Source organism: Falco naumanni, chromosome 13 (genome assembly GCF_017639655.2).
Source record: "Falco naumanni isolate bFalNau1 chromosome 13, bFalNau1.pat, whole genome shotgun sequence".
NCBI lineage: Eukaryota > Metazoa > Chordata > Aves > Falconiformes > Falconidae > Falco > Falco naumanni.
In genome coordinates, this window is record NC_054066.1 from 30,275,559 (window position 1) to 30,298,233 (window position 22,675).

Here is a 22,675-nt window from a genome sequence, read left to right on the forward strand (position 1 = left end):
TCTCCAGTATGATTTAACTGATTTTTCTAAACAATTTTATACCATTTCAGAATTCCTCAATTGCGAACTACTGTGCAATGCTGTGAACAATATAATTAAATTAATAATACCTTAAATAAATTATGTGAATAATATCTGAATACACAGTGCTTTTTATTATGCAGTAACAATGGACATTTTAAAATGTGTGGTAAATCTAATGTGATTGTACTTTTTTTGTTGCCACTTTCAGTTATGGGTCACAATACAGTTGACTGTGCATGTGCTGACTGAGGTCATGAAACTCTGCTTCACTGATGCATTCTCAATCTGTGCTGACCCCAACAAAGTTCTGGTACTTAGAAAAAAAAGCCTGTCCAGAGCCAATGCTGAGGAGCGTTCTCAACTAATTACCTTTAAAAAGTATTTTTTCTTCTCATGCGTTTGGATTAGGCAAGTACAAGAATACTCTGTAGTATGAGGAGAAACTCTCTTACTGGAGATTTTAATCTGCTTCTGTACATATGATGGTCATAAGACTTCCCTCAGAATTACTTAGTTTGAAGTATGTCTCCGTTAAATAATTTGGCTCAGAAAATTCTTTGTTTTTAGAACATTGGTTCATGTATACCATTGTACTGCTTAAAACATGAAAGGAGTAGGAAAAGAGTAAATAACAATTGATAAATTGCAGTAAAGACTTACTAGAAACAATTAGTCTGCAGATTTTAAATAAACTAAAAAGTATAGAAGAGGTGCACTGATCAGAGAACCAAATACTACAGCACGCCCCAGAGTTTTGAAGTCTTAGTGTATCTATAGGTGTCTGTCCCTCTTGACAACTGGTTTCTTCAGTACTGACTGTCGCACAAGGCAGTAAATGCAGTGTCAGCAGCATCCTTCCGTTAGGCAGAGGAGAGGGGAGAGCACCTACCTTCAGTCAGAGGTGACTGCAGCTCTCGTAAGAGCTTTGCTGCTTTCTGTGGCAAGTGTTCAGGCCCTGAATTTCTGCCCCCAACCAAGCATTCAGCATGGCAGGAACTGCACCCACATGCGCAGAGCAGAAAGTGGAAGAACACTGCAGCAGAGCTCTCCAAACATGCTCCATGTGGCTCTGCTTCCCTACCAGCCAGCCTTCAGCACTATCCTTTCTATTTAATGATTTTGCTCCATTAGTGTTTTTGAAGGGCAGAAATGAAATACTGGAGGCTGATGGGGATTGCCGTCTGGTCAAATTCAGTAAGGTGTGTGCTTAGCAAGATCTTGTAGCTGAAAATCATAATCTTTTGTACAATGCCAGCCTTACTGAAGGAAAATGAAGAAAGTCCGATGAGCACAATGGTTACTCTTGTACAGGTGGAAATTCCCATGTGTTTAAGTACCAGGCTGTGTTAGTCTGTTTTTGTGTACTTTAGATAGGTCTGTTTACTTTAATTTATTGGCAGGATTGTGTTTGAACTTAACCAAATATTAGTTATAAAGTTGAAATGCCTTATTGATATAGGCATTGCATGGCTATGAGAGGACTTTGGCTCCGTCCAGTACTTTGTCTTTCATATGATAACATCTGTCTTTTCGAAGTGTCTGTCTGAAACTTGGTGTGTCATGTTTGTTTCAGATTATTTTTTATATTACCAGTTTGGAGTTATTCTCCTTAAACTTTCTCCAGTTCTGTACTAACGTGAGGAGTCTAGACTATCCAGCTAATCCAGCCCTTTGCTTTAATAAGGCAAGTATGGGTTAAGATTGTATTTTTGTCATTTACCTGTATTAATATGTCCTCTGGTTCCAGTAGGACAGTTCACAAGATGGGGCAAGTTATGTCTTGTAGCTATACAGTGGTTTATTTTTAGCTGAGCCAGAATTTTTATTTATGTTAAACTTTATTGTTTTCTGCATTTCAGAGTAGAAATATAGTTCTGAATATGTCTTGACATTAGAACTGAGTCAGTTTACTTCCCTGTGGTGGTTCAAGGCAATGCCTGCTCTTTCATCAAGTGCAACTGCATGGGCTTTGGCACAGGGGTTGTTCCAGGTGGCTGAGAACTTATGCTGCAAGTGAGAAGATCTTTCCCAATATAACAGGTTCTAGTGTGTGTGAAGACTCTCTGAGAGGATAATCTGAGTCCAAACTGTACTATTCTTACAGGACAGGACAGCTAATATTCAGATGTTTTAAATACGTATTTCCTGTTCTTGTTAAGTTCTGTCTGACTGATTTTTGTTTTATGCCAAGCCACCTTTGTGCAACTGGAGAACAGGGGCAGAGTTTCAGCCTTTTCTGCCTGTGTTCTCATTCTGCATTGCAGATGTGAAATTCCAGGAGAGGACTGACTGACATGTGTTGGCCAAGTCCAGGAGGTGAAGTTGGTCTCACTCCTTCACTAGCCTCAGCAGGTCAGCCTTGTTTCCATGCAGAGCTATGCAAATACAGTCTTGATGAAGTTACGTTTGGGGTGCTGTGGCCACAGTTAAACCTTTTTATATTTAAGGCAAAGAAAGATAGAAATGTTTTCCATGACTTATAAGATACTTGAAAGTGATTCCTTTAGTGCTGCAAGATTATACTGCCCCAACAACTTGTGTACCCTGTAACCCGTATGTATAGAACTCTTGTTTTTACCAGTGGCAATAATTTCTTTTTTTCTTTTTTCTTTTTTTTTCTTTTTGTAAACATAATTTAGAAGGTTAAGGAAGTTTTTATGAGTTCTTTGCAACATGTGCTTGTAAATTCTAGATCTTCATTTTATTTTGAGAGAAAAGTAGAAATGTCGTATGTTTCTTGGATTACTGTTTTATAGTCTTTGCACCAGTTAAGCACCCAGATGGGAGTGGGATTTGCTCCGTTACTTGTTTTTCACAATGGGGAAATTCTTGTACTTGCTCTGTTTCTGTGCATATTTCTTTGGATGGATTCTGTTGCTATATGTATTTCCACACTCCCCACACACCCCTTTTCTTTCCTTGTTTGCTCCCCTTTTACTCAGCTAAAGGGGTGGCCCAAAAACTTTAAGTGTAGCAGGTTGTATGATTCTCTCTTCATCAGATATAGTTAAGTAGTAGAGTTTATTTTTAAATATCAAATGCAGCAGAAATTTAATCATTGTTAAAGATCAATAACAATATAGGTTTGGCATAGACAGTAAGTTCTCAAACTTTGTACTTGAGGGGAAAAAGTAAGTAATCCAAATTCTGCCTTGGCAACATTTATTCATTCAGAATCCTGAAATGCCAAGACTGACGTACTAATGATAAACTTTAATAGCATCATATCGTGCATGTTACTTAGCAATATACTGTTTAGGCATTTGTCATAGTTTAACCCCAGCCAGTAACTAAGCACCACTCAGCTGCTTGTTCACATCCCAGTGCGGTAGGGGAGAGAATTGAAAGAGTAGAAGTGAGAAAACTCATGGAATGAGGTAAGAACAGTTTAATAATTGAAATAAAATAATAATAATAGATTGTAATGAAAAGGAAAATAACAAAAAGAGAAGGAAATAAACCCCAAGAAAAACCAGTGATGCAAATGATAAACCATACCTCACCACCAACTGACCAATGCCCAGCTTGTTCCCAAGCAGCAGGCAGCCACCCCCTGGCCAAATACCACTGCCTCCCACCCCTCCTCCCCATTTATATGCTGAGCATGATGACTTATGGTGTGGAATATCCCCTGGTCAGCTGTCCCAGTGGTTTTCCCTCCCGGCTTCTTGTGCCCCCCAGGATGCTCACTGGCAGGGCATGAGAAGCTGAAAAGCCCTTGGCTTAGCGTAAGCACTACTCAGCAATGACTAAAACATCAGTGTGTTAGCAACATCGTTCTCATCCTAAATCCAAACCACAGCACTGTACCAGCTGTGAGGAAGGAAATTAACTCTGTGGCAGCTAAAACCAAAACAGCATTTTTGTTTGCATCAGTGTAATTTTTTTAAACTGAATTAATGGGTCTCATTCTGTGGCAAAATTGTGTCCTTTTGTAAAGAAAACTGCTTCCTGCCAAAAGGAAAATGGCAATATGTAGTTCTTTGGTTTTGTCTGTTAGCTAGCTAATTTCCATTGATATTTGTAAAAGCCATCATATCTTGTGGACCATACAATTGTTCTTATTTCCCAAAGAATTTCTGCACAGTTTGTATTACACATACATTTTCATTTAAACTTTGACATTTACTAATCACAAATATGCACATCTGTATTTGGGAGACTTAACACTGACACAGGTCTGCATTTTTTTAACTCTACTTGTACAGTTAAATAGTATAAATAGTACTAAATGTTTGGGGTTTTTTAAATAGCTAAAATTGCTTTTACCACTCAATAAATATAATGTATCTGATGTTGTGTAGGAGAGAGCATATAGGACAGCAATCCACAAGGATTTACATGTATACCTACTGTCCAATGGCAGGATATTTCACTCCAGATTTATGTTGACTGTGACATTTCTGTTATGTAACTTTGAGAAGGAGCAGAAAGCATCAGCTTTTGATTCTCTATGAAAAATTTAACTTGTGTCTTAGCCAAAGAAATTACAGATGCTACACATCTGAAAGTCATGGTTTATTGTATGATGAAGAAATCTTGAGGCAGTTCATTTAGCAGCTTGCAAGTCAGTTTCTATGAATGTTTTTACACTGGTAGCCTATGGCAGGTAAAAAAGATAGGCATAGCTATTCAGATCAGAAGGCTGAAAGTAACCACTCTGAAGAATTCCTCTGTGCTTATTGGAATGCTAGAATTGTAGCTTCCTCAGATCAAAAAAATGTTTAAGACTATTCCTGACTACTGCACTGTAGTTGAGGGACCTAGATTCTAGTGTGCACAGTGTTTCCTCGGCATAGGTCTGCCATGTTTTGTGCATGCAGCAGTTGCCATACACACTGACAAGGTATTTTTCTGTATGTCTGAACTCAGGCAGCAGCTGAGAGAGAGAAACTCCTGAATGCATATTTCAGTAATGCCACAATAGGCTGTAAGTGGCAGGCTTAGAAACAGCATCATGCAGATGCGTTCAGGGGCTGGTACATTCCTGATGCTCACTATGCTGAGCAGACAGGCTGGCTTCTCCACTCCCAAATATTTTGCAGATGTTAAAATGGCAATATATGTGTTACAGAAATCCCTCAGTGGGGCTGCTGTCTGCTTTTCATTGTTTTCCCCTTCCATCTTCAGCTGAATACATAAGTGACTATTACAAGGGCAAAACTGACAGCATATGAAGTTAAGACTTTTTAACATCAGTTACTTTATTTTGGCCACAGCTGTATTTTATATAGGTGTTTATTCTGTGTGTCACTTTGTAGAAAACATCAAACTGTATAAATACTGTGAGTGTGATGTCATTTTCTGGGATTTTTTTTTTTCCTGCTGATGTTAACAGAGACATGCAGCTGAAAGTGGACTCCTGCAGAGATACAAGTGGCTACAGTTAGTCATTGGCATGTCTGCCTTGATAGCCTCCTTTTAACCATTGGTACCTACTGATGTGTATGCTGAGCATCCTCTGGTGAATGTTTCACAGGCTGCCACCAGTCCTGCCCACTTCTCTACAGTCAGGGTCACTACGTACCCTCTCAGATGTTATAATCACAGGCTTGCTGATCAGATCGGTTTTAGTGGCTGACATGCACGATTACTGTGACTTGGTTGTTCTTTCAATGATGTTGTCAAGTATAATCTATCTTTAGTTTGCTTATATAAGGTATATTATGTTTATGCTCTTTCAGACTAGAGGAGGTAACCTCTCCCTCTCTAGCAGCTGCTGAAAATGCCTCATGGCAGGGACACGTTCATGTCACATCATCAGTCCCACCCTAGCAACTGCTGCAGACAGTCATGAATGTCTGAGCTCTGTCAGAGTGATGGAAGAATTCATGCAGACACAAGGGCAGGTGCAGGTAACACTTGCTTTTTGGTGGTGTACTGACAGATGGAAGGCTTCACTGCTTTTTGCTCGGGAGAGGCAGGATGTAGAAACCCACAGTCACACGAAGCCCTCCTACCTTGATGTTTGTATGTTATCGCTTAGCCTGCTGACCTGTGTTTGTAGGTTTATTTACTTATTTTCTGTTGTTATAAAAGAGCTTCTGAATCTCCTAATTGGAAAATGCTACAAAGAAGATGCAAAATACTTGTGAAAGCAGCTTTCACATTCAGAGATCTAATAGTTGTGCTCTCCCAAAGAGAAATGTGAGGACAAAAGTCCTTTCTAGTGATCTGTGCATGTTTTTATTCTGTTTGTTCACTGCTGTGGAATGTGCTAGAGATAAATGGAAAGTGTAAGTGAGAGGATGATGAGCCAGAGCTTCCTCAAAAACTGTATTCCTTCCTCAGATTGCAAGATGGAGTCTATAACCACTTCTGTCACTGGTTTTCTGCTTTCCTTAGATGTTGCATGTCTCTATTTAGTTTAGTAAGCCTATTGGTTGTCCCTGGTGATGGAGGATGAGAGCTAACACAGGCTTGCAAACAGTTTTAAAAAAATGTGTGGCCAAAGCAGATATGGCGACGAGCTGGATTAAACTTAGTCTGCTTTGTATACATCTGTTTTATTCACTACAGTTATCCTCTTCCTGTTTCCTCCCTTTGTGATGCTCCTAAGAGCTGCAGGTACACCCTTTTTCTTCTGTAGCTCTTGTGTCACACATGAGCCCATACCTTTCTTGTAGAGTCTAGAGCTATGTTTTCATTAGAACACAGAGGCCCAAGAATAGGGCAATATAGGACATGCGAGTGAATTTCTGCTTCTTCAGCCTCTGTTCCCAGTTATTAGTAAGCCCTTGACTTTGTTAGCATGAGGTGTCTGCATTAAACTTCCACAAGGACAAATATCAGACTTCTGAAGTTGAATTTAAAATATTTTTTGCAAAGGCAGCTTCTGGGCAAAAGGGCAGTCTTTCTGTGAAGTGTCAGAAGATGTTTTGTGAGATTTATTGCATTGTGTACGCTCTACCTCATTGTAGAACTTTGCTTAATCTTTTTAAAGGTGCTACTAAATATCCTAGAGTGTGGGATGAATCCTCAACAAGCCTTAGCTGCTGCCTGGCTTTGCTTGAACTCGTCCGAAAGAGGTATGATCTCAATTCAGTGCTTGAAAAGTGAACAGTTAGGCCAGGAACTTACAATTGTACCACAGACACAGTAGCCGAAGCAACTGCAAGGACCATGTTGCCAGCAGTTCTCACCATTTTCTATATGTAGCAGAGAAGGGGTGATGTAGTACTGTCGCACTTGCTGTTCTCAGGCCTGTTGGTAAAGGAGTATTTTGCTTGCTTAGCGCATAATCAGAAATAAAATAAACTTCTTGCTATGAGGTGGCATGGAAACATCCTTGTTATGATAGTCTTTTTGAATTTCTTGTGGATTAATCAGCGACCCACTTACAAAGTCTGCATATGAAGAACTGTGTAATGGCTTTAAAACTGTAGTGGTTCCATAGGACGCATCGTAATTTTCCTTCAGCGTTTTGTATGCCCCTGATTTGCACTCAGTAAGCCCTATGACTTCAACTTAGGGCAGAGTGTAATTGATCAAAATCTTGGAAGTTGATGGAGTATAACACAAAAATACCTCAAGGTGTTTTGCTTGACAGGCAGGTGCTATTGTTGACATGGCTGCAGTTTCCTCAAAGACAGTGCCTGCCTTTTTGGATGAAAGTGTTACTTGACGCAGCTCAGATACTAGGGAAGGACTGTGATATTTAATTTTTTTTTTTTTGTCCTCAACTTTAGTGGAGACTTCCAGTATTTTTGTTTTGTTTCCCTTGTCTTTGTGCTTCTGGAGAGCTATAAGTGGGACTACTTGTCTGCTGTGTGAAGGTCTGTAAAAGAAAAAATATGGTTTACTTCCTTTTTTAACTTAACATATAGTAGTAGTGCTCTTCCTGGAAGAGGTCTCATTTGGAACTGGCTGATGAACCACATCTGGTGCTACTGAAGCCTTCAGGATTTGACTTAGTGGGTATGATGCCTTAGTTCAGTTCCTGTTATTTCAGAGTGCATTGTGCCTGACTCCTGTGCCACCAGTAGCTGTTACTGAGCATTGTCATCTTACACAGAAGGCAGATGGTGTCTGTAACTTGAAGATGGTGTTTCATGAGCTGTTGTAGAAGACTTGAGAGCCAGAGGTCACTGGAGCTGGTGGCCCATGAGTTGGTGCAAGAGAGCCTGTGTGGTCATGGCCTGATTATCACTAGAGGGAGCTGGTGGAAGTAGTGGGGCTTTCTGTCTTCCAAGCACTTGCAGAAAGTCCTGTGGGCAGGATCTGACCACTGAGGAGATGGCTATGGAATGGATGTGTGTGTAATTCTGCGGCATTAACTTCCGTGTTTAGGTGCACTGGTGGCATGAATACTTTTAGCTGTAATTATAGTTCAAAGGAATATAAAACTCCTAATTCAGGAACTTAGGTCTTGCCCCACCCTCCAAACCAAGCTGCAGTTCATGAGAATGGCAACCACATACATGATTTAGAAGGACCTTGCAAAAGCAGCAGCCACAGAAAAGCATTGTATGTCATACAGGCACCATCTGGCAGACAGTTATCTTGTATGTCTACACAGAATACGGTCTCAGTTGTATTGTTCCAGTGCGTTTCCTTAAAAAAAGGCTAACAATTAACTAGAACGTGATCAGTGTTAAATGATATTTTTCTCCTGCTTTTCTCTATTAAATGTTGCTCAGATTAAAAGGGATCTTCTGTAGTCTGATTTATTCTTTAACTGTAGTTTTTAATTTTTTTTTTTTTGTAATTAACATTCTGCCATTAAAAACATGTGCCACATTTATATAACATTTTTGAGGTCTTGATGTGCCTGGTGGAGGAACATGACCATGAAATAGTTGGCTATATGATTGACAGCCATGTTAAGGACCAAATGGTAGCAAAATTTCAGTGCACTGAGTGTATATTGTTAAATGAATTTCAGAGTTCCAATTTAAATGATGATAACAGAGGTTGATGGAAGGGTGGGAGTGTGGTTTAGGAAATTGTCTTTCAGGACTTTTGTGGTCATGTCTGATTTTCTCTTCGGATTGTGATATATGTGAAACAGTTACTACTGATACTGAAAGATTTGCAAGCAAATACAGTGTGCTGCAATATCAGTCATGATGGCACAGAAGACACATTAATTTTAAACACTAAATTTCACATTTTACTGCTATGGAATCAATACATGGACTGTTCCTAGCCAAGTAGTAGTTGTGAAATCATTCAGCAAGAATGATTTAAAAAGTTTTTAACTGGCATGAACTTACTAATGGCTAATTCCAGAGACAAGACTGCATGAACAATGCATGAGGCATATGCTAGTGAAACAAAATGGGCAATGAAATTTGTTCCTTTCCTTTTCTTTTCTTTCCTTTTTCTTGACCCTACAGATCTAAAATATATATGGTATGATAGAGGTATTTTTTTTTCCCCCTCTAGATTAGAGGTAAGTAGAAAACTACTCACAGGATCACTATATGAGAAACACAAAGAGGTATGATGGTTGGCTTTTGCTGCACAAGAGCCGAAGACATAACTGTGATAATTTTTATTGCATGTTTTGTTCTCTGAAGTGTCAGAATTAGATGTCTTCTACTGAATGTCTGTTTTATGCATATTGCTACAGGGGAGAGGAGCCACAAGAGTGGCATTTCAAGCCTCAAGACAGTCTGTTCATCATACAGTGCTACACAGAGATAGATATGCTAAGCTAATCCTGATCCTCTGATTCATACAGCCATTACATATGCACAGTATAAAACAAGAGTATGCTTATAGTACAGTGATAGTAATACTTCATGCTTGTTTAACTTTTGCAAGGATGTCACGGTTTTGGAGTTAAACTAGAAATACAGAATGCAAAGCTGTGTGTAAATACTACAGTCCAAGAGAAACAAACTTTTGTTGGCCATTTTCCGTGACCCGGGTTTCACCCACAGGCTGTGGCAGGGGCAGAGGTAGAATTTGTTTGTCTTGTGTCCTACTTTTATTGTAATAACATTGTTGCAAGAAGTGATGAATGCAGCTACATCATGGTTTTTAGATGTCACCAGAAAACAGGTGTTTTTTGAAGTGGTTAATTTGATTGCGGAATGATGTTACAGTAGCATTGCAAGTCTAGGGTCAGTAATAGTTGTTCTTAAGTTGGATTTATGGGTTCCCCTTTAAAGAGGGGAATTTCTGTCTGCTTGTTTAGTGGTAGCTCTGCCCTGCTTGTAAGCTTTTGAATCTCCAAGCTGGTTGGTCAAGTGTCAAAACTACTTTTGTTGCATCATTGCTGACTCCTCCTTAGGTCAGCAATATTGCTAATACATTAAATCTTCTCTGTATGTGTCAGTGTGTGTTGTTGCGTTAAAGTGTGAGTGCTCAGTTCAAGCTGACTTCTGCTACAGTTCAGATCAGTCTTCTGTCTCAAAGTGATGGCAGAGATAGCAAGTGAGCATATGCATGTGTGCTATAGCTGGGTAAGGAGTGATTGCTTTTATGTTCAGTGATAGGTCTCATGGCAACAGGTGGTTGCTGCTTCTCAGAAGAAGCTCCTTAGTTCATCCAAGGAACTGTCATATAATTAATAAAGGTCACCCAGAAACTTCCTTCTGGCAGTGGCCAGGAGACCATAGACCCCAAGGACTTCAAGGGAGCAGTTTCCTTTCTTGACTGTCCATGTGGGGTTTGCCAATTGATGCGCACTTGTGAGGTGGCGTGCCTGAGAACAATTATAGCTATGGCATAGTGGTTTTGTGGACAGTGGCTAGAAAACGTGAGCAATGCATCATTTGGACATTGAGAAATGGATGGTCACATGGATGGCTGTTTCTCCATTTGATTAAAGGGAAGTCCTAGGTGTTCCTGAGGTCACTGGGAGCTCTGTCTGGACAGCTGGCCAAGGGGCTTCCCTTAGTTTATATACCAGGTGACTGCATATTCATCATACATTCCCAGCAGCTGTCTGAGCTAGTGTTTGCCTCTGTGAGCAGTAACCTACTAGGCAGTAAGAGAAGAACAAATGAGGATATCTTATAAGGGAATATGAGTGTGAATTCATAACCTGTGTCAATACAAATATGCTGGGTTGTCCAGTCTTTTCTTGCTATTGTTTCCTAGGCTGTGTCTCACCAAAGTTGTCATGCAGTTACCACACCCTGCTAGTGCTTCCACAAGAGGTACTCCCTCCCATTAACCTTTTTTCAATGGTAGATAGACCAGCAGTTTTGCAGGAAAAGTTACAGTGAGAAACTCCCTGGTAAAAGTTGTAGTGTAGGGTGTCCAAATGGCAATGATGTTATAGTAAAGCTCCCTCAATTCACATCTGACCAGTTATAAAGTAAAAAATGTTTATTTGTTTCAAGGCCCTTTGTTTTTTTTTTTCTTTAGAAAAAATAAGTCAGGGTAATTGGAAGACGTGTTGTGTCTGTTTCAGCTGTGTCTCTTGATCACTGTTGTGTCTTTTAGCAAGCCATGTCTAGGGGTGGCTATAAGGCAGCGTAAAGCAGTAGGACTGACCGTTTGGAGTATTACAAGAAACTATTGGGAAGAAGCACCTTATGTTTTTCAGTAGAGCAACATCTTTCTTTCCATTTTTCTGGCATCTTTAAATAAATATAATTGCTTCTATTTGCTCAGAAATCACTGATGGCAGAAATGTTTATTGCAGGTGTTTCATTATTTGGTTATACGGCATGAGAAAGTCTTTAGTTGCTAAAATAGTTTGGGGAAAAAAAGAAAAAAAAAAAGGCAACATTCAGTGGGAGGATTAGCAAGATTAACACTGGGGATTTGGGATAGCTGAGCTATAAAAATCTTATGTCCATGAGGGGAATAGCAGCCAGACTGCCCTGACCATGTGCCAGAGAGGTAAGGAAAAAGGGATTTGGTTTTGTATGGCAATTCTCTTTGCTGTTTCTTCTGTTGATCATGATGAATCACTTTGGGAATCCAGCTTAAGGCGGAGATGCTAGATGTGGTTGTAGTTGAAGTAATTTGCTTTTTTTAGGAGAAATGTGATACTTCATGGTTTTCTTTTTCTTGATAGAATCCTGTGGTTTGGGAGGTTTAGGGTTTGGGTTTTTTCCGCTCTCTGCAGGCATTTGTTAACTTCACAAATTGTGGTAACTTTGACAGTCTTTGATAAACTGCTCCTCTCTACAATAGATAAACTTAGGACTTGTCAAAAAATATAGTAAGGGTTTCCAATACACCACTGAGCCTGAGAAAGTAATTTTTGTTACTCATATCGTACTGGTTGAGGAGCAGGTACAGAAGGCTGGAGAATGCTCTGCTTTTCAGAGCTTGAATGTGGAGAGCTCTTCTACTGTTTATGAGATCACTCACTTTTTGGCATCAGGAAAAACTAGTCCCTTTCTAACATCTTTATTTTGTGAAAGAAGCAGGCTTTTGTCCTTCTGCCACAATAGAAGAACCAAACCAACAGTGACTATTAAGGTAGGGTTTTTTTGTTTTATAAAGGGGCTGCTGGATCCTTGGACTGCATGTGAAATTAGTCTTGGTATTAGATATCTCGGTAATTGGAGAAGGCATCTAATTTTAGCCACTTCTCTGGCATGTGTCCTGCCCCGTGTAAGCACTGTTCTGCTGACAAACTTTATTCTGCAGAACTGGTGATAAGGGGATACAAGCCAGTGCCAGTTGCAGTAATTGTTTATAAACCAGCCCCCTTCTGCCAGGAGAGGATATAGAAGTCTTTCACAATGGTTGTACCTGCGGGACCTTAGAGTCTGTGATCAAAATTGCTTCACTGCCCCTTTGATTGCCTTATCCTTCCTATACCTCACTGCAGTAGGTGCTCCTCAGCCAGAGCTCAGGACTAGACCTACAGTCTAAAGTTAGGCTTTAGCCTAGAATTAGACTTTTTTTGTCTCTAATAACACTGGGTGATTGAGCACGTTCTAATATCTATTCTTTGTCCGTGACAGGCATCAGAGCTACAGGAACAGTCCTGTGAGAGAGAAATAGTGGAGTTTCCCATGGGTGATGGGAAAGCACCTGTGAGTGAGTAAGCAATTATCTTACAATTTTAAGTGCAAGCACTGTGGCTCTTGTATAAGAGACTCAAAACCTGATTCTGGTTTTGTTTACACTAGTGTAAACTCTGCCATCTCATGGTGCTGGAGCATGTCACAAGCTGCAGGTTGGGCCCTGCTGTTCCTTGGGTTGTTGAGAAGCTCATGTTTGGCTACTGCTCGTGTGTGGGTCAGCTTCATCATTTAAAACTCAACCTGCCCACAATGCATTCCAAAAATCCACTGCTGCTCACTTTGTCAAGCAGTAAAATGAAGATTTATGAAACAAACAGACACAAGAAGTAAATAAGGTTTCTGTAACCTATATGATAATATAAAAGAATGGTCTGAACTACTATTGTATTGTTTGGGGGATGAGGCAGGGGGTTAATAGTAACTGTAGACTGCAATGCTTGTGCGATGCCCACATGTTTGATAATGCACAGAATTATCAATTCCAAAAAAAATTTAAATATAGGAAGTTCTTGATTATGCGAAATTTTTTTTCAGATCAAGTGTTTAGAAAAAAAATTATACAGGTTACAAATAGAACAGATTTTAAATCTGCTTCCCGTTGGTCATGTGTATGGTGTGGTGTTTTTCTTGGGGGAGTTGTTTGGTTTTTTTAGCATAAACACAATAAAGGGAGTCTTCAGCTGAGCAGCTGTCTCCCTTCTGCAGAGGAAACTTGCAGGATGATGATAATGCTTGTTTTAGTCATCAGAGGTGAAGGGCACAATAATGGCAAGTCTATGTTTCTACAATTGGAGGATATTTCTCAACATGAAGGAAGTCTCTAAGGTCAACAGCCACAATACCCTGAGAAGTTACATCACAAAACCACATTTGCACAAGACAGCTGTCTGCCCCGCACCCCCTTTTTCTGTGTGCTCTCTCTCTCTCAGCTTCAGTGTTGCTCACATCTCTTGCAAGAATACCATGGATTTGGTTTGGACTTCTGTTCACAGTGTTATTTAGCTGTTAAAAAAAATAATACAACACCCACACCCCTTCCAAAAAAAACCACCACCAAATAACACGACCCACACTGAATATTTCTCCCCCTAAATTACTGAAAAAGTCTCACTATAGTCTTCTTATGTCCTGTACATTCCCAAACTCAGTTTGTCTAGCTGCTGGTTTTTGCAATGAGAATTACATAGTGTGATGATAATGGCAGCAGCAGCAGCACCACCTCCCAGATCTAGTCTGGGCCTCTGCATTTCTTAGTTATCTTCTGTCATGTGATGGTAGTGGACATGGCAGCTTATGCCTCTGTGCTGTACTGTATGTATGTGAAGAAGAAAGCTTTTGGCTATTTCAGCAAAATTTGCATGAGGGAAAAGAGCGAAGGCTAGATCTTAATTTTTTGGGATCACTTTGTATCACCATTTACTATGCAAATTGATGTTACTGGTACATGTAACTCAGTTTGGAAACCCCTGATATAACACATTTCTCTTTGTTAGGGTTTTTTCTTTTTTTTTTTCTTCTATACATGAAATTTCAATACAAGGCCTATTTTATAATCTTCCTTTTGAAGCAGGTTTTCTCACCAGTGTTTGCTTGGTTTAGCTTTACAAATGGCTGTTAATCTAAATTCAGCTTGCCTTGTAATGGTGAGAATAAGGACACGCCTTAGAAGGCTACCTGTCCATTTTATTTGTTTTCCAGCCTCCTGATGAGGTTTGCTCTTATTCCGTCAGCAGGATAGAAAAGCAAGAGGTTGCTCTACATACTCCTCATTGCTGTAGACTTTATTCTATTTATACCCAAATCTCTGACTCAATACTGTTGAAGTCAGCTGAGTCTTTCCTTGGCTTCGAGTTGTTCTGAATCAGTCCATAAACCTAAAAGTCAAAGCTGCTTCTAACAAAGTAAGCAAAACCTTTTTCCTTTAGTTCCTAACAGAACTTGTGTTGTGGTTTAAGCCTGTTGTTCATGTCTAATCATGTTCACTGGTGATCATTCCAAGCACCATATATTAGAGTGAAATTACCCAGTATTCAGTATTTCCTTGATTGCATTTGGTTTGTCAACAATTATTGCATTTTAAAAGGGTGGTGTTTTTCTGCCATCCCTCACTCTGCAGCTGGGAATGGTAGTTATGAAGAGCAGTAAACGTCATCCAGGTCGCTAGGTAACCCTGAGTATTTAAGGAGGTGAGAATAAAGGCTGATCTTCTTTTAGGCGTGGACAGGTATGAGATAGGTTGGACTGGACTAGTTGAAGAAGGATTTGCAAAGCTGAGGACATGAGTTTTGTGAAGTGTGCTAGGTGTATTGGTTATAAGTTGCTCATCCTTGCATTGCTCAGCATTGTAGCCAACATCTTACTTTATTTTCCCAATGGCGAAACAAGATTTGCTTCAGAGCATCATCTCGGCAAATATGTGGAGTGCCTTCATGGCATTCTAGGTGGAGGCTTTTTGGTAAGTAATGAGCCAGTGTTTTTTTCAAGTTTATTTTGGAGCTACTTGGTATTACTGTTTCTTTATTAGTTACATTAATTTATTGATCAAATACCTCATCAACAGGTATGTCTGGAGTTGTATCAAAAGAAATTAAGTATATTACTCCATAGGTATTATTAGTTACTACTTGTTATCTTATCTGCAACATTATGTCACTGTAATGCTGAGAAAATCATAGGGTCTAGGTTGTGGAATCCAAATGCAAAACTGGAACCGAGCCTCTCAGTGGGTCATGGTTTGGATAAAGGGTTAAATCTTAATTTTTTTTGTTATATTATTGAACTATTCTCCTTTTAAATGTCCCTAGATAACTAGCATTTAGTTACAGATCATTAATTTCTGTTGTCTGAGATGTTGACAGTTATTTCTCTGCCTTAGCTCTTTATTCAGAGGAATTGAGTGGCAGTTATCAAAGCTTTGCATCTGAGTAACAGCAAAGCATGAAGAACTGAGTATGTTTATTACAGGACATTGTTAATCTGAAGATGCTGTTTTCTGCCTTTTCAGTTTTGTGGGCTACATTGTAGCATATTTAAGTTCCCTGACTCCAGGCTTCCTTTTTTCATTTGCTTTTAAAAGTTCTCTTAGGAATGTGCTACAGATCTCAAGGTGTCTACAAAGCACAAGCTGAAAAAGAGGGCGTTATCGTGCAGTCGATCTTGTGAGAGGCTGTGTTACAGCCCCGTTGGAACCTAGACTGGGATTTGCAAAGAACTGGCCTTTACACACAGAATAATACAAGTGAAATCAATGCAACTGCTCCTGGAACACACTTGTACAACTTCTTTCAGACCTACAGCACTGGGGCTCAGCAATAGGTTTAAGTAAGGGCTGACAAGTATGTGACTGTTTAACTGGATAGATTTTATGTTAGTGTCTTGTTAAATAAATCTGTGCAGTTTGCAAGTAATGCTTTGCTCCTTCTTTATGGTTTTTCAAGGTACTCCTGGGTGTAGAGTCTAAGTGCACACTATTATTCAGTCCTGTTAGTGCTGGTTAGGAGGATGCTCTGTCTAATCAGCTCTGCTCCTTGATTTTATGCTAAAAGCTCTGGAGTATGGATGATTTATGTTTCTTACAGATAGCTTCTGCTTTATTACTTTGCATTTCTGTCACTGGAAACTGGTTGTGAAAACCTAGAGAAAGCTATATTTCTGTAATGAGATGTTTGCCTCAACTGGGCAAAATATTCCCAGGCTTTCTACTCTAGTCAGACTGATATGTCACATAGACAGTGACGACTACTCTTCAGTAACTCACATGTTGGTAGTAGTTGGATTTTTTTTTTTTTAACAAATAATTGTGAGAGGCTTATCTTGAAGTCCTCATTTGACAGGAAGTGAATGTATTTTTTTGCAAAGCTTGTATTTGCAGGATATAGCCTTTAATGTCAAACAAAAACTTTTAAAGTTGAAGTACTTTACAATGCAGCAATACCATGACCACGACAGGCTGTTCACACTCTTAAGTGCTGTGTATACACAGGGTGGAAACAGAAATATACCTTTCCTGGTATTGGTACTACTGATGTTAACAGGAGATGCCCAGTGTGTTAAATAGGAGTAAAACTGAATAATCTATACAGACTGCCCCTCCCAACCCCTGCCAAGAAGCAATACAAATGAATGCAGTGGGAGGACTGGGTTTTATCTGCCCTGTCTGTGCAACAAAATAGAACAGTGTGGTTGATTTGCTCTGTACCTAGGTGCTCATTCCAGCTGCAGTATTCATTGGGCTTCACAACGACAACTGCTGTGGGTGCTTTGGCCATGAGGACTGTGGGAAAAGCTGTGTGGTGAGTGAGCCTTTATGCTTCAGTCCTAGATAATACCAAAGTGGTGGATGTGTTAAAAGTTCATGTCTATGTTTGGTGTGCAGATGCTCTCCTCAGTTTTGGCGGCCTTTGTTGGGATCCTTGGTTCTGGATACTGCATAATCATTTCAGCACTGGGATTGTCTCATGGACCATATTGTTTTACTCACCTAGAAAGAAACTGGATCTATCCTTTCACTGAGTCTTCTGGAGGGTAAGTTGTCTGTTCATGAGGATGTTATATCTTCCCCCATGTACACATGGGCATTATTGCAGTACCTTTCAGCAATATCCGGTAACCATATACCAAGATCCATTCATAAATGTATGCTTCTTGCTCACTAAGAAGTGAACAGATATCATCAGTTACCCACACTGCTGTAGTTTAAAACCAAAGCAATATACCGTCCTACAAAAAGGCATCTGACCATATATGTATGTACTGTTCATGTCCATGAACATCTATCTCTAACATAAAGTTTTAGGGCTTTGAGGGATTTACAAACTATGAATAGCAGTTGTTATGAATTTTTTCTTATCATTTGTGAGGTTTGCTTCTGAAGTTGCTTCGCCTCAGTGTAAACTGGCATAATACCTTCATTAATGACAATGGCATAGAAACTTTGTAAATGAAACTAGAAAAGGTTTATAAGAAACTTAGTACACCGCAGGGTGGAGAGGGTCAGAAGCACTTAATTATCCCTAATTAGGGTTCTCCAGGAAAACAAGCCTATGCAGCTGAGTTGTATGCTATTTGCCATTAATCCCCACAAATCCTGTACGTTGGAAGAGGATTTGGTTTGCATCATGACATCCTGACATGCTTTTATAGTATCTGCGTGGTTAGCAACCTTGGGGCTGTTTCTAGTAAGTTTGTGGCTGATGGCACCCTAGAAACAGTACTAAGAAGCCACATAAAGCTCCTTTGCAGCAGAGTTTAAATTTTATGTTTCAGTTGCATCTCTCCCAAGAGAGGGCATTCTTCCTCCCCTACCCCCCACAACTATGGCTGAATATAGAACTGAGTTAAGTCTTTGCTGAAGGCTCATCAGTGCTGATGTTCTGAAGACATGGGTGAGCAGTAACACCTGGAATACTGCAGTACCCATCTGAATTTGCTGTTTGGCTCTTCCAGAGTGGGCATGAGCAGGCCCAAAGACAGCAGCAGCACAAGAGAGGAAGTGACACATTTGCTTCAGATCAGTAATTGCTGCTTTTAGAACAAAGGCCCAGTCCTGAAAAACTCTGTAGCTGTTTTGAGAAACAGCTTAACTCTTTCAGCTTTCTTGAGCATATGTCTTCCTTTAATCAGTAACAGAAGATTCTGCCTCTATAGCTTAGATTATTTTTTTAAAAAGAAATTAAGACTCAACAAAAATGTATTGTTATTATTTCAACATGTACTTAAACAGAGCAAACATTGCATGGAATAAACCATTGCATTTTCTGTTCCTACTTAGAGTGATTATCCTCGATGCAGTTACAAACTAGATGTAATTTGTTTCTGGTTTATGGTAAGCATCCTACTCTGTCACAATGTTAATATGCTTTTAATTGCTGTCTACAGGTACTTGTTTGAGTATAAGAAGTGGGCTGACTGTCTAGAACCTCAAAACATTGTGCAGTGGAACGTCACCCTCTTTTCCATCCTTCTTGTCTTGGGAGGAATAGAGTTCATTCTGTGCTTCATACAGATTATCAATGCCATTCTTGGAGGACTATGTGGGTTGTGCTGCAGTCATGAGGAGGTAAGCCATTAGTAATGATAACAATGCTTCTCAGATGAACATGAAACACTTGTTACTGATGCTGATGTGGACTCTTACTCAGCAGCTATTTTTTTAGGTGTTCTTAAGCAACAGTTCAGTGTAAAACTTTTTTTTTATTGCTCTGTTGTGTGTAGCATTTTCATGGAAGTATGTGACCACATGCTTTCAGCTGATTCCTCAGCTGTCACAGTGAAGTTAGTCTGTATAGGAGCTGGAAGGCTTTTTCCCCCTCCATGGCACATGTGGTCATGAACACTGTATAGCTGATATAGCTGAAATACCAATCTCCTAGTGGTCGTCGTCTTTGCCATAGCCTAAACCATTGTTGTGTGGTGCAGTTTTGTGCTTGTTGTGACTATATTGCTTTAGCTTTGTATTTTGCTTGCAGCAGCTGGTGGAGGATGTGCCATATGTAATGAAAACTGCAGCATCCTGGCCTTACTTAGTAGAAGTAAGATAGGAGAAGGAATTAAATTGAGCATAGCTAACAAAACCTGCAGACAGATCTGAAGGGTTTTTTGAAGGAAGGGGTTTTTTTCAGTGAAGAAGGGGAATTTCCTCCAAATTTCTTTAGAAATTTGAGTTTGATTCAAAGAGTTTGAGCATGTTGTTAACATCAGTATCGTAGTAGTAGTGTTGGGATTGCAATGGTTTAAGATACAAACCAGATGTCATTTGTATCACACACACACATTATGGCTAAGAATGTGTTTTACATTTTTAATTGCCATAGTTGAATGTTGGGTCTCTTTCAAAGCTATTACTGTCTTCTCATTCCTGTCTTCTATGCTGTAACTGCAGTATAAGAGAGCCATGCAGGTTAATTTTAGCTGTTATAGTTGGATCCGATATTAGTGTTCTTCCCCTTAATATGTGTTTCTTTTTGTTCCCCCTACAGACATACGTTTGCTAGAAACCTGGCAATTCATTGACATCGGTGCATGTGTGGTATATTGATTATTCTGTGGTTGGTTGGTTTCTGGTTGGTTTTCTATTATTATTATTATTCCATGCATACTAAAACGCACAGTTTGCTGTCAAACTGTGCTGTTGACATCAATTTAACTGACTTGGGGCCAGCCTTTGTTGTCTCAGTCATACACAGGTTTTCTACTAACCTGCCTGTATCTAAAGGTAAAATGTATCCTGAATTTCTTTGGTTCATCTTAGTATAGGCAACTGCCTAAACACATCACTAAAGATGCTTTTTTTTTTTTTTTTTTTTTTTTTTTTAACTTTCTACTGACACAACACATTACAGCTCGGTATTTTATGCTGCTTTCCCTATGAAGTTGCACTTTCATTCTGATGTTGGAATGAGCACAAACCCATTCTAATCTGGCCCTGATATAAATGAATACTCTGCTACAGCAAAAACAAAGCAGTAGTAAAATGTGGATGATCAAGGGCAGATACATGTACTTCACCTTTTCAGGATTTTTCTGAGCTTCTCCTGTATTTCACAAATAAAGATTTGTATTAAAAATACCCAGCAGATGTCGGTGATTCCTTCCCTGCCTCGTTGAGACACTGCTTTCCTGGTTTTAGAGTAAAGGACAGTGGTGGCATGAGAACATGAATATAAAGAGTCGGGTTATAACCTGCTTTTCCTCTCCAGCAGGCTCTGCCAAAGTGGGAACTGCTTCACTGTTTGGTTTAGATCATTTAGCTGAACCAGGCAATGGTGCATCAACAAGGGTATGATAGTTCAATGACAGCTTTGTGACAGATACAACTGTGTACATGGAGCCTTAGTTCTGGGTATGGGCTGGCAGTTCATTGCTGATGGCCATTCCAAGGACTGGAGGGGAGGTCTCACACAGTTGAGCCACAGCTCTGTGTCCCTTCTGCTACTCTCCCAAGGAGGGCTTACCTCCCCTGGCTGCTTAGAGTCTAGAGACAAAACAAAATGTGGGTCTGGGTCCTGTTTTTTACATTATTCAGCAGCTCCCCAGGCACAGCAGTGTTTGGAAAATACAGTGCATATTCAGGTCAGCACTGATAGATTATTCTGAAATACTTGACTTCACCAGTAAGCAGCCTGGAGGCAGCATTCTGAGATCCTGTGCAAGAACCTCTGAAGCGTAGTTTGTAGCATATTACAGTGAATGTTTTATCAGAAGGTAAGGTAAATCTGAATTATATGCTTCCAACAGCATTGCTGGCAAGGTCACTATGCTACTGGCAATGGCATTTTTTAAGTGAAAAACAAAATGTGACATGTCATTTATCTCAAAGAAATGAGGTGCATTACTGTTATTGCTCAGTTTTGGAATCTAGCAGTTAATGTCATCTTTGAAAATGAGCAAGTTAGTTTCTGCTTGTGGGAGAAAAAGAATTTCCCACAGGTGTCAGTGTGTACTTAGTACTCTTTGTAACTAGGAGGATGGTCTTTAAAGGTAGCCAGAAACTTGAGGCTATCCCCTCAGGCTGTCCTCGAAGCCAAGTACAAATACATATCTGAAAAAAGGAAATTAACTGTGAAAATGAAATGGTATGCGCACATCCACTGTAGCAAAAGAACTCACAGATGGGAAGAGTTTGTGTTTAGAATCTCAGGATATCTGCTTCTTGCAATACCATGTATCCATACATAAATACATAGGAGTAGTTGAGAGCAGTCTTTAGTACTGTTTCTGCTTGCTTTGTTTATCCCTGTCATGCTGTGCTGTGGGAGGGAGGAGAATATGTGTGTGCATGTGTGTATACAGACAGCAAATTCCTTGCAGCTGGTGTCTTTGTATGTGAAGAAACAATCCGCAAGTTTAAATTGTGTGGAGTGAGAGGCGGAAAAGAGGGTCTCAATGGAATAAGGTATAATTCCCACTCAACTTAACAGAGTTTTTGCCTTTATGCGTGCATACTTATTACTTGTCTTTCTGGTACAAAACAACTAATTAAAGAACTGAAACAATTTTAGAAATTCTAATTGAAAGAATGATTAGGCTAGGGTTTAGAATTAAAACTTTAGCTCACATCTATGTAGCACTAATGCATAGCATTAGTGCTCAGTGTTTACCTTGTCATTTTAAAAAGGCCAGTTCAATTCCTTTGTTGCCTGATGCATAAGACAATGTTTTGGCACTTTTATCAGTTACAGTGTGGAGAAGTGGTTCTTTTAGGTTATATTCATTTCAGTTAGCAGAGAAATCATTCATCCAGAGTAAATGTGGCTTTTTGCTAATGGGCTCGGCATCAACTCATGGATATTGACAGGAACGGGAAAGCAGTTCTTGCAACACTTGGTGAGATATCTGAGAAACTGGTTTCCAGGTTTGCTTAATACTTAGGTTGCTTCCTGTTCTAGTATAGCATGCCAGCAAAAAAACCCACACATTGATTTGGTATTTGCACGGCTCAGTTTAAATACAAACTAAGTCATGATGTAGACTTCTATATTGCAAAATGCTGTTTCGGGTGTCATTTTCCAAGTGAGTTTCTCCTAATCGGAACAGATTACTGTGGGAAGTAGCAGCAATTTTTATGATAAACTAAGCTGCTTTCAATAGTAATTTTGGCCTTTGCTTTTAGGAGAAAAATATTTCAGCCTATTACGTGATCTCTGAGTTTTGGAATAAAAAAATCAATCCTAGGGATGTGATGTGCCTGCTTTTATTTCAGCTGTTTA

The 22,675-nt window shown here is 39.6% G+C and overlaps 1 protein-coding gene across 10 annotated transcripts in view; it reads left to right on the forward strand.

Annotated features, from left to right (window-relative positions):
• LOC121096597 (transmembrane 4 L6 family member 1-like) overlaps positions 1 to 22,675 on the forward strand; it is a 53,727-nt gene that overhangs the window by 29,307 nt on the left and 1,745 nt on the right. For 2 of the 10 annotated variants that reach the window (XM_040612732.1, XM_040612733.1), the window contains 4 exons: positions 12,906 to 12,977; positions 17,171 to 17,260; positions 17,344 to 17,492; positions 18,846 to 19,026. In XM_040612732.1, the coding sequence (XP_040468666.1) occupies positions 12,906 to 12,977; positions 17,171 to 17,260; positions 17,344 to 17,492; positions 18,846 to 19,026 (492 nt within the window). The other 8 variants (XM_040612730.1, XR_005830610.1, XR_005830609.1 and 5 more) reach the window with 8 other exon arrangements.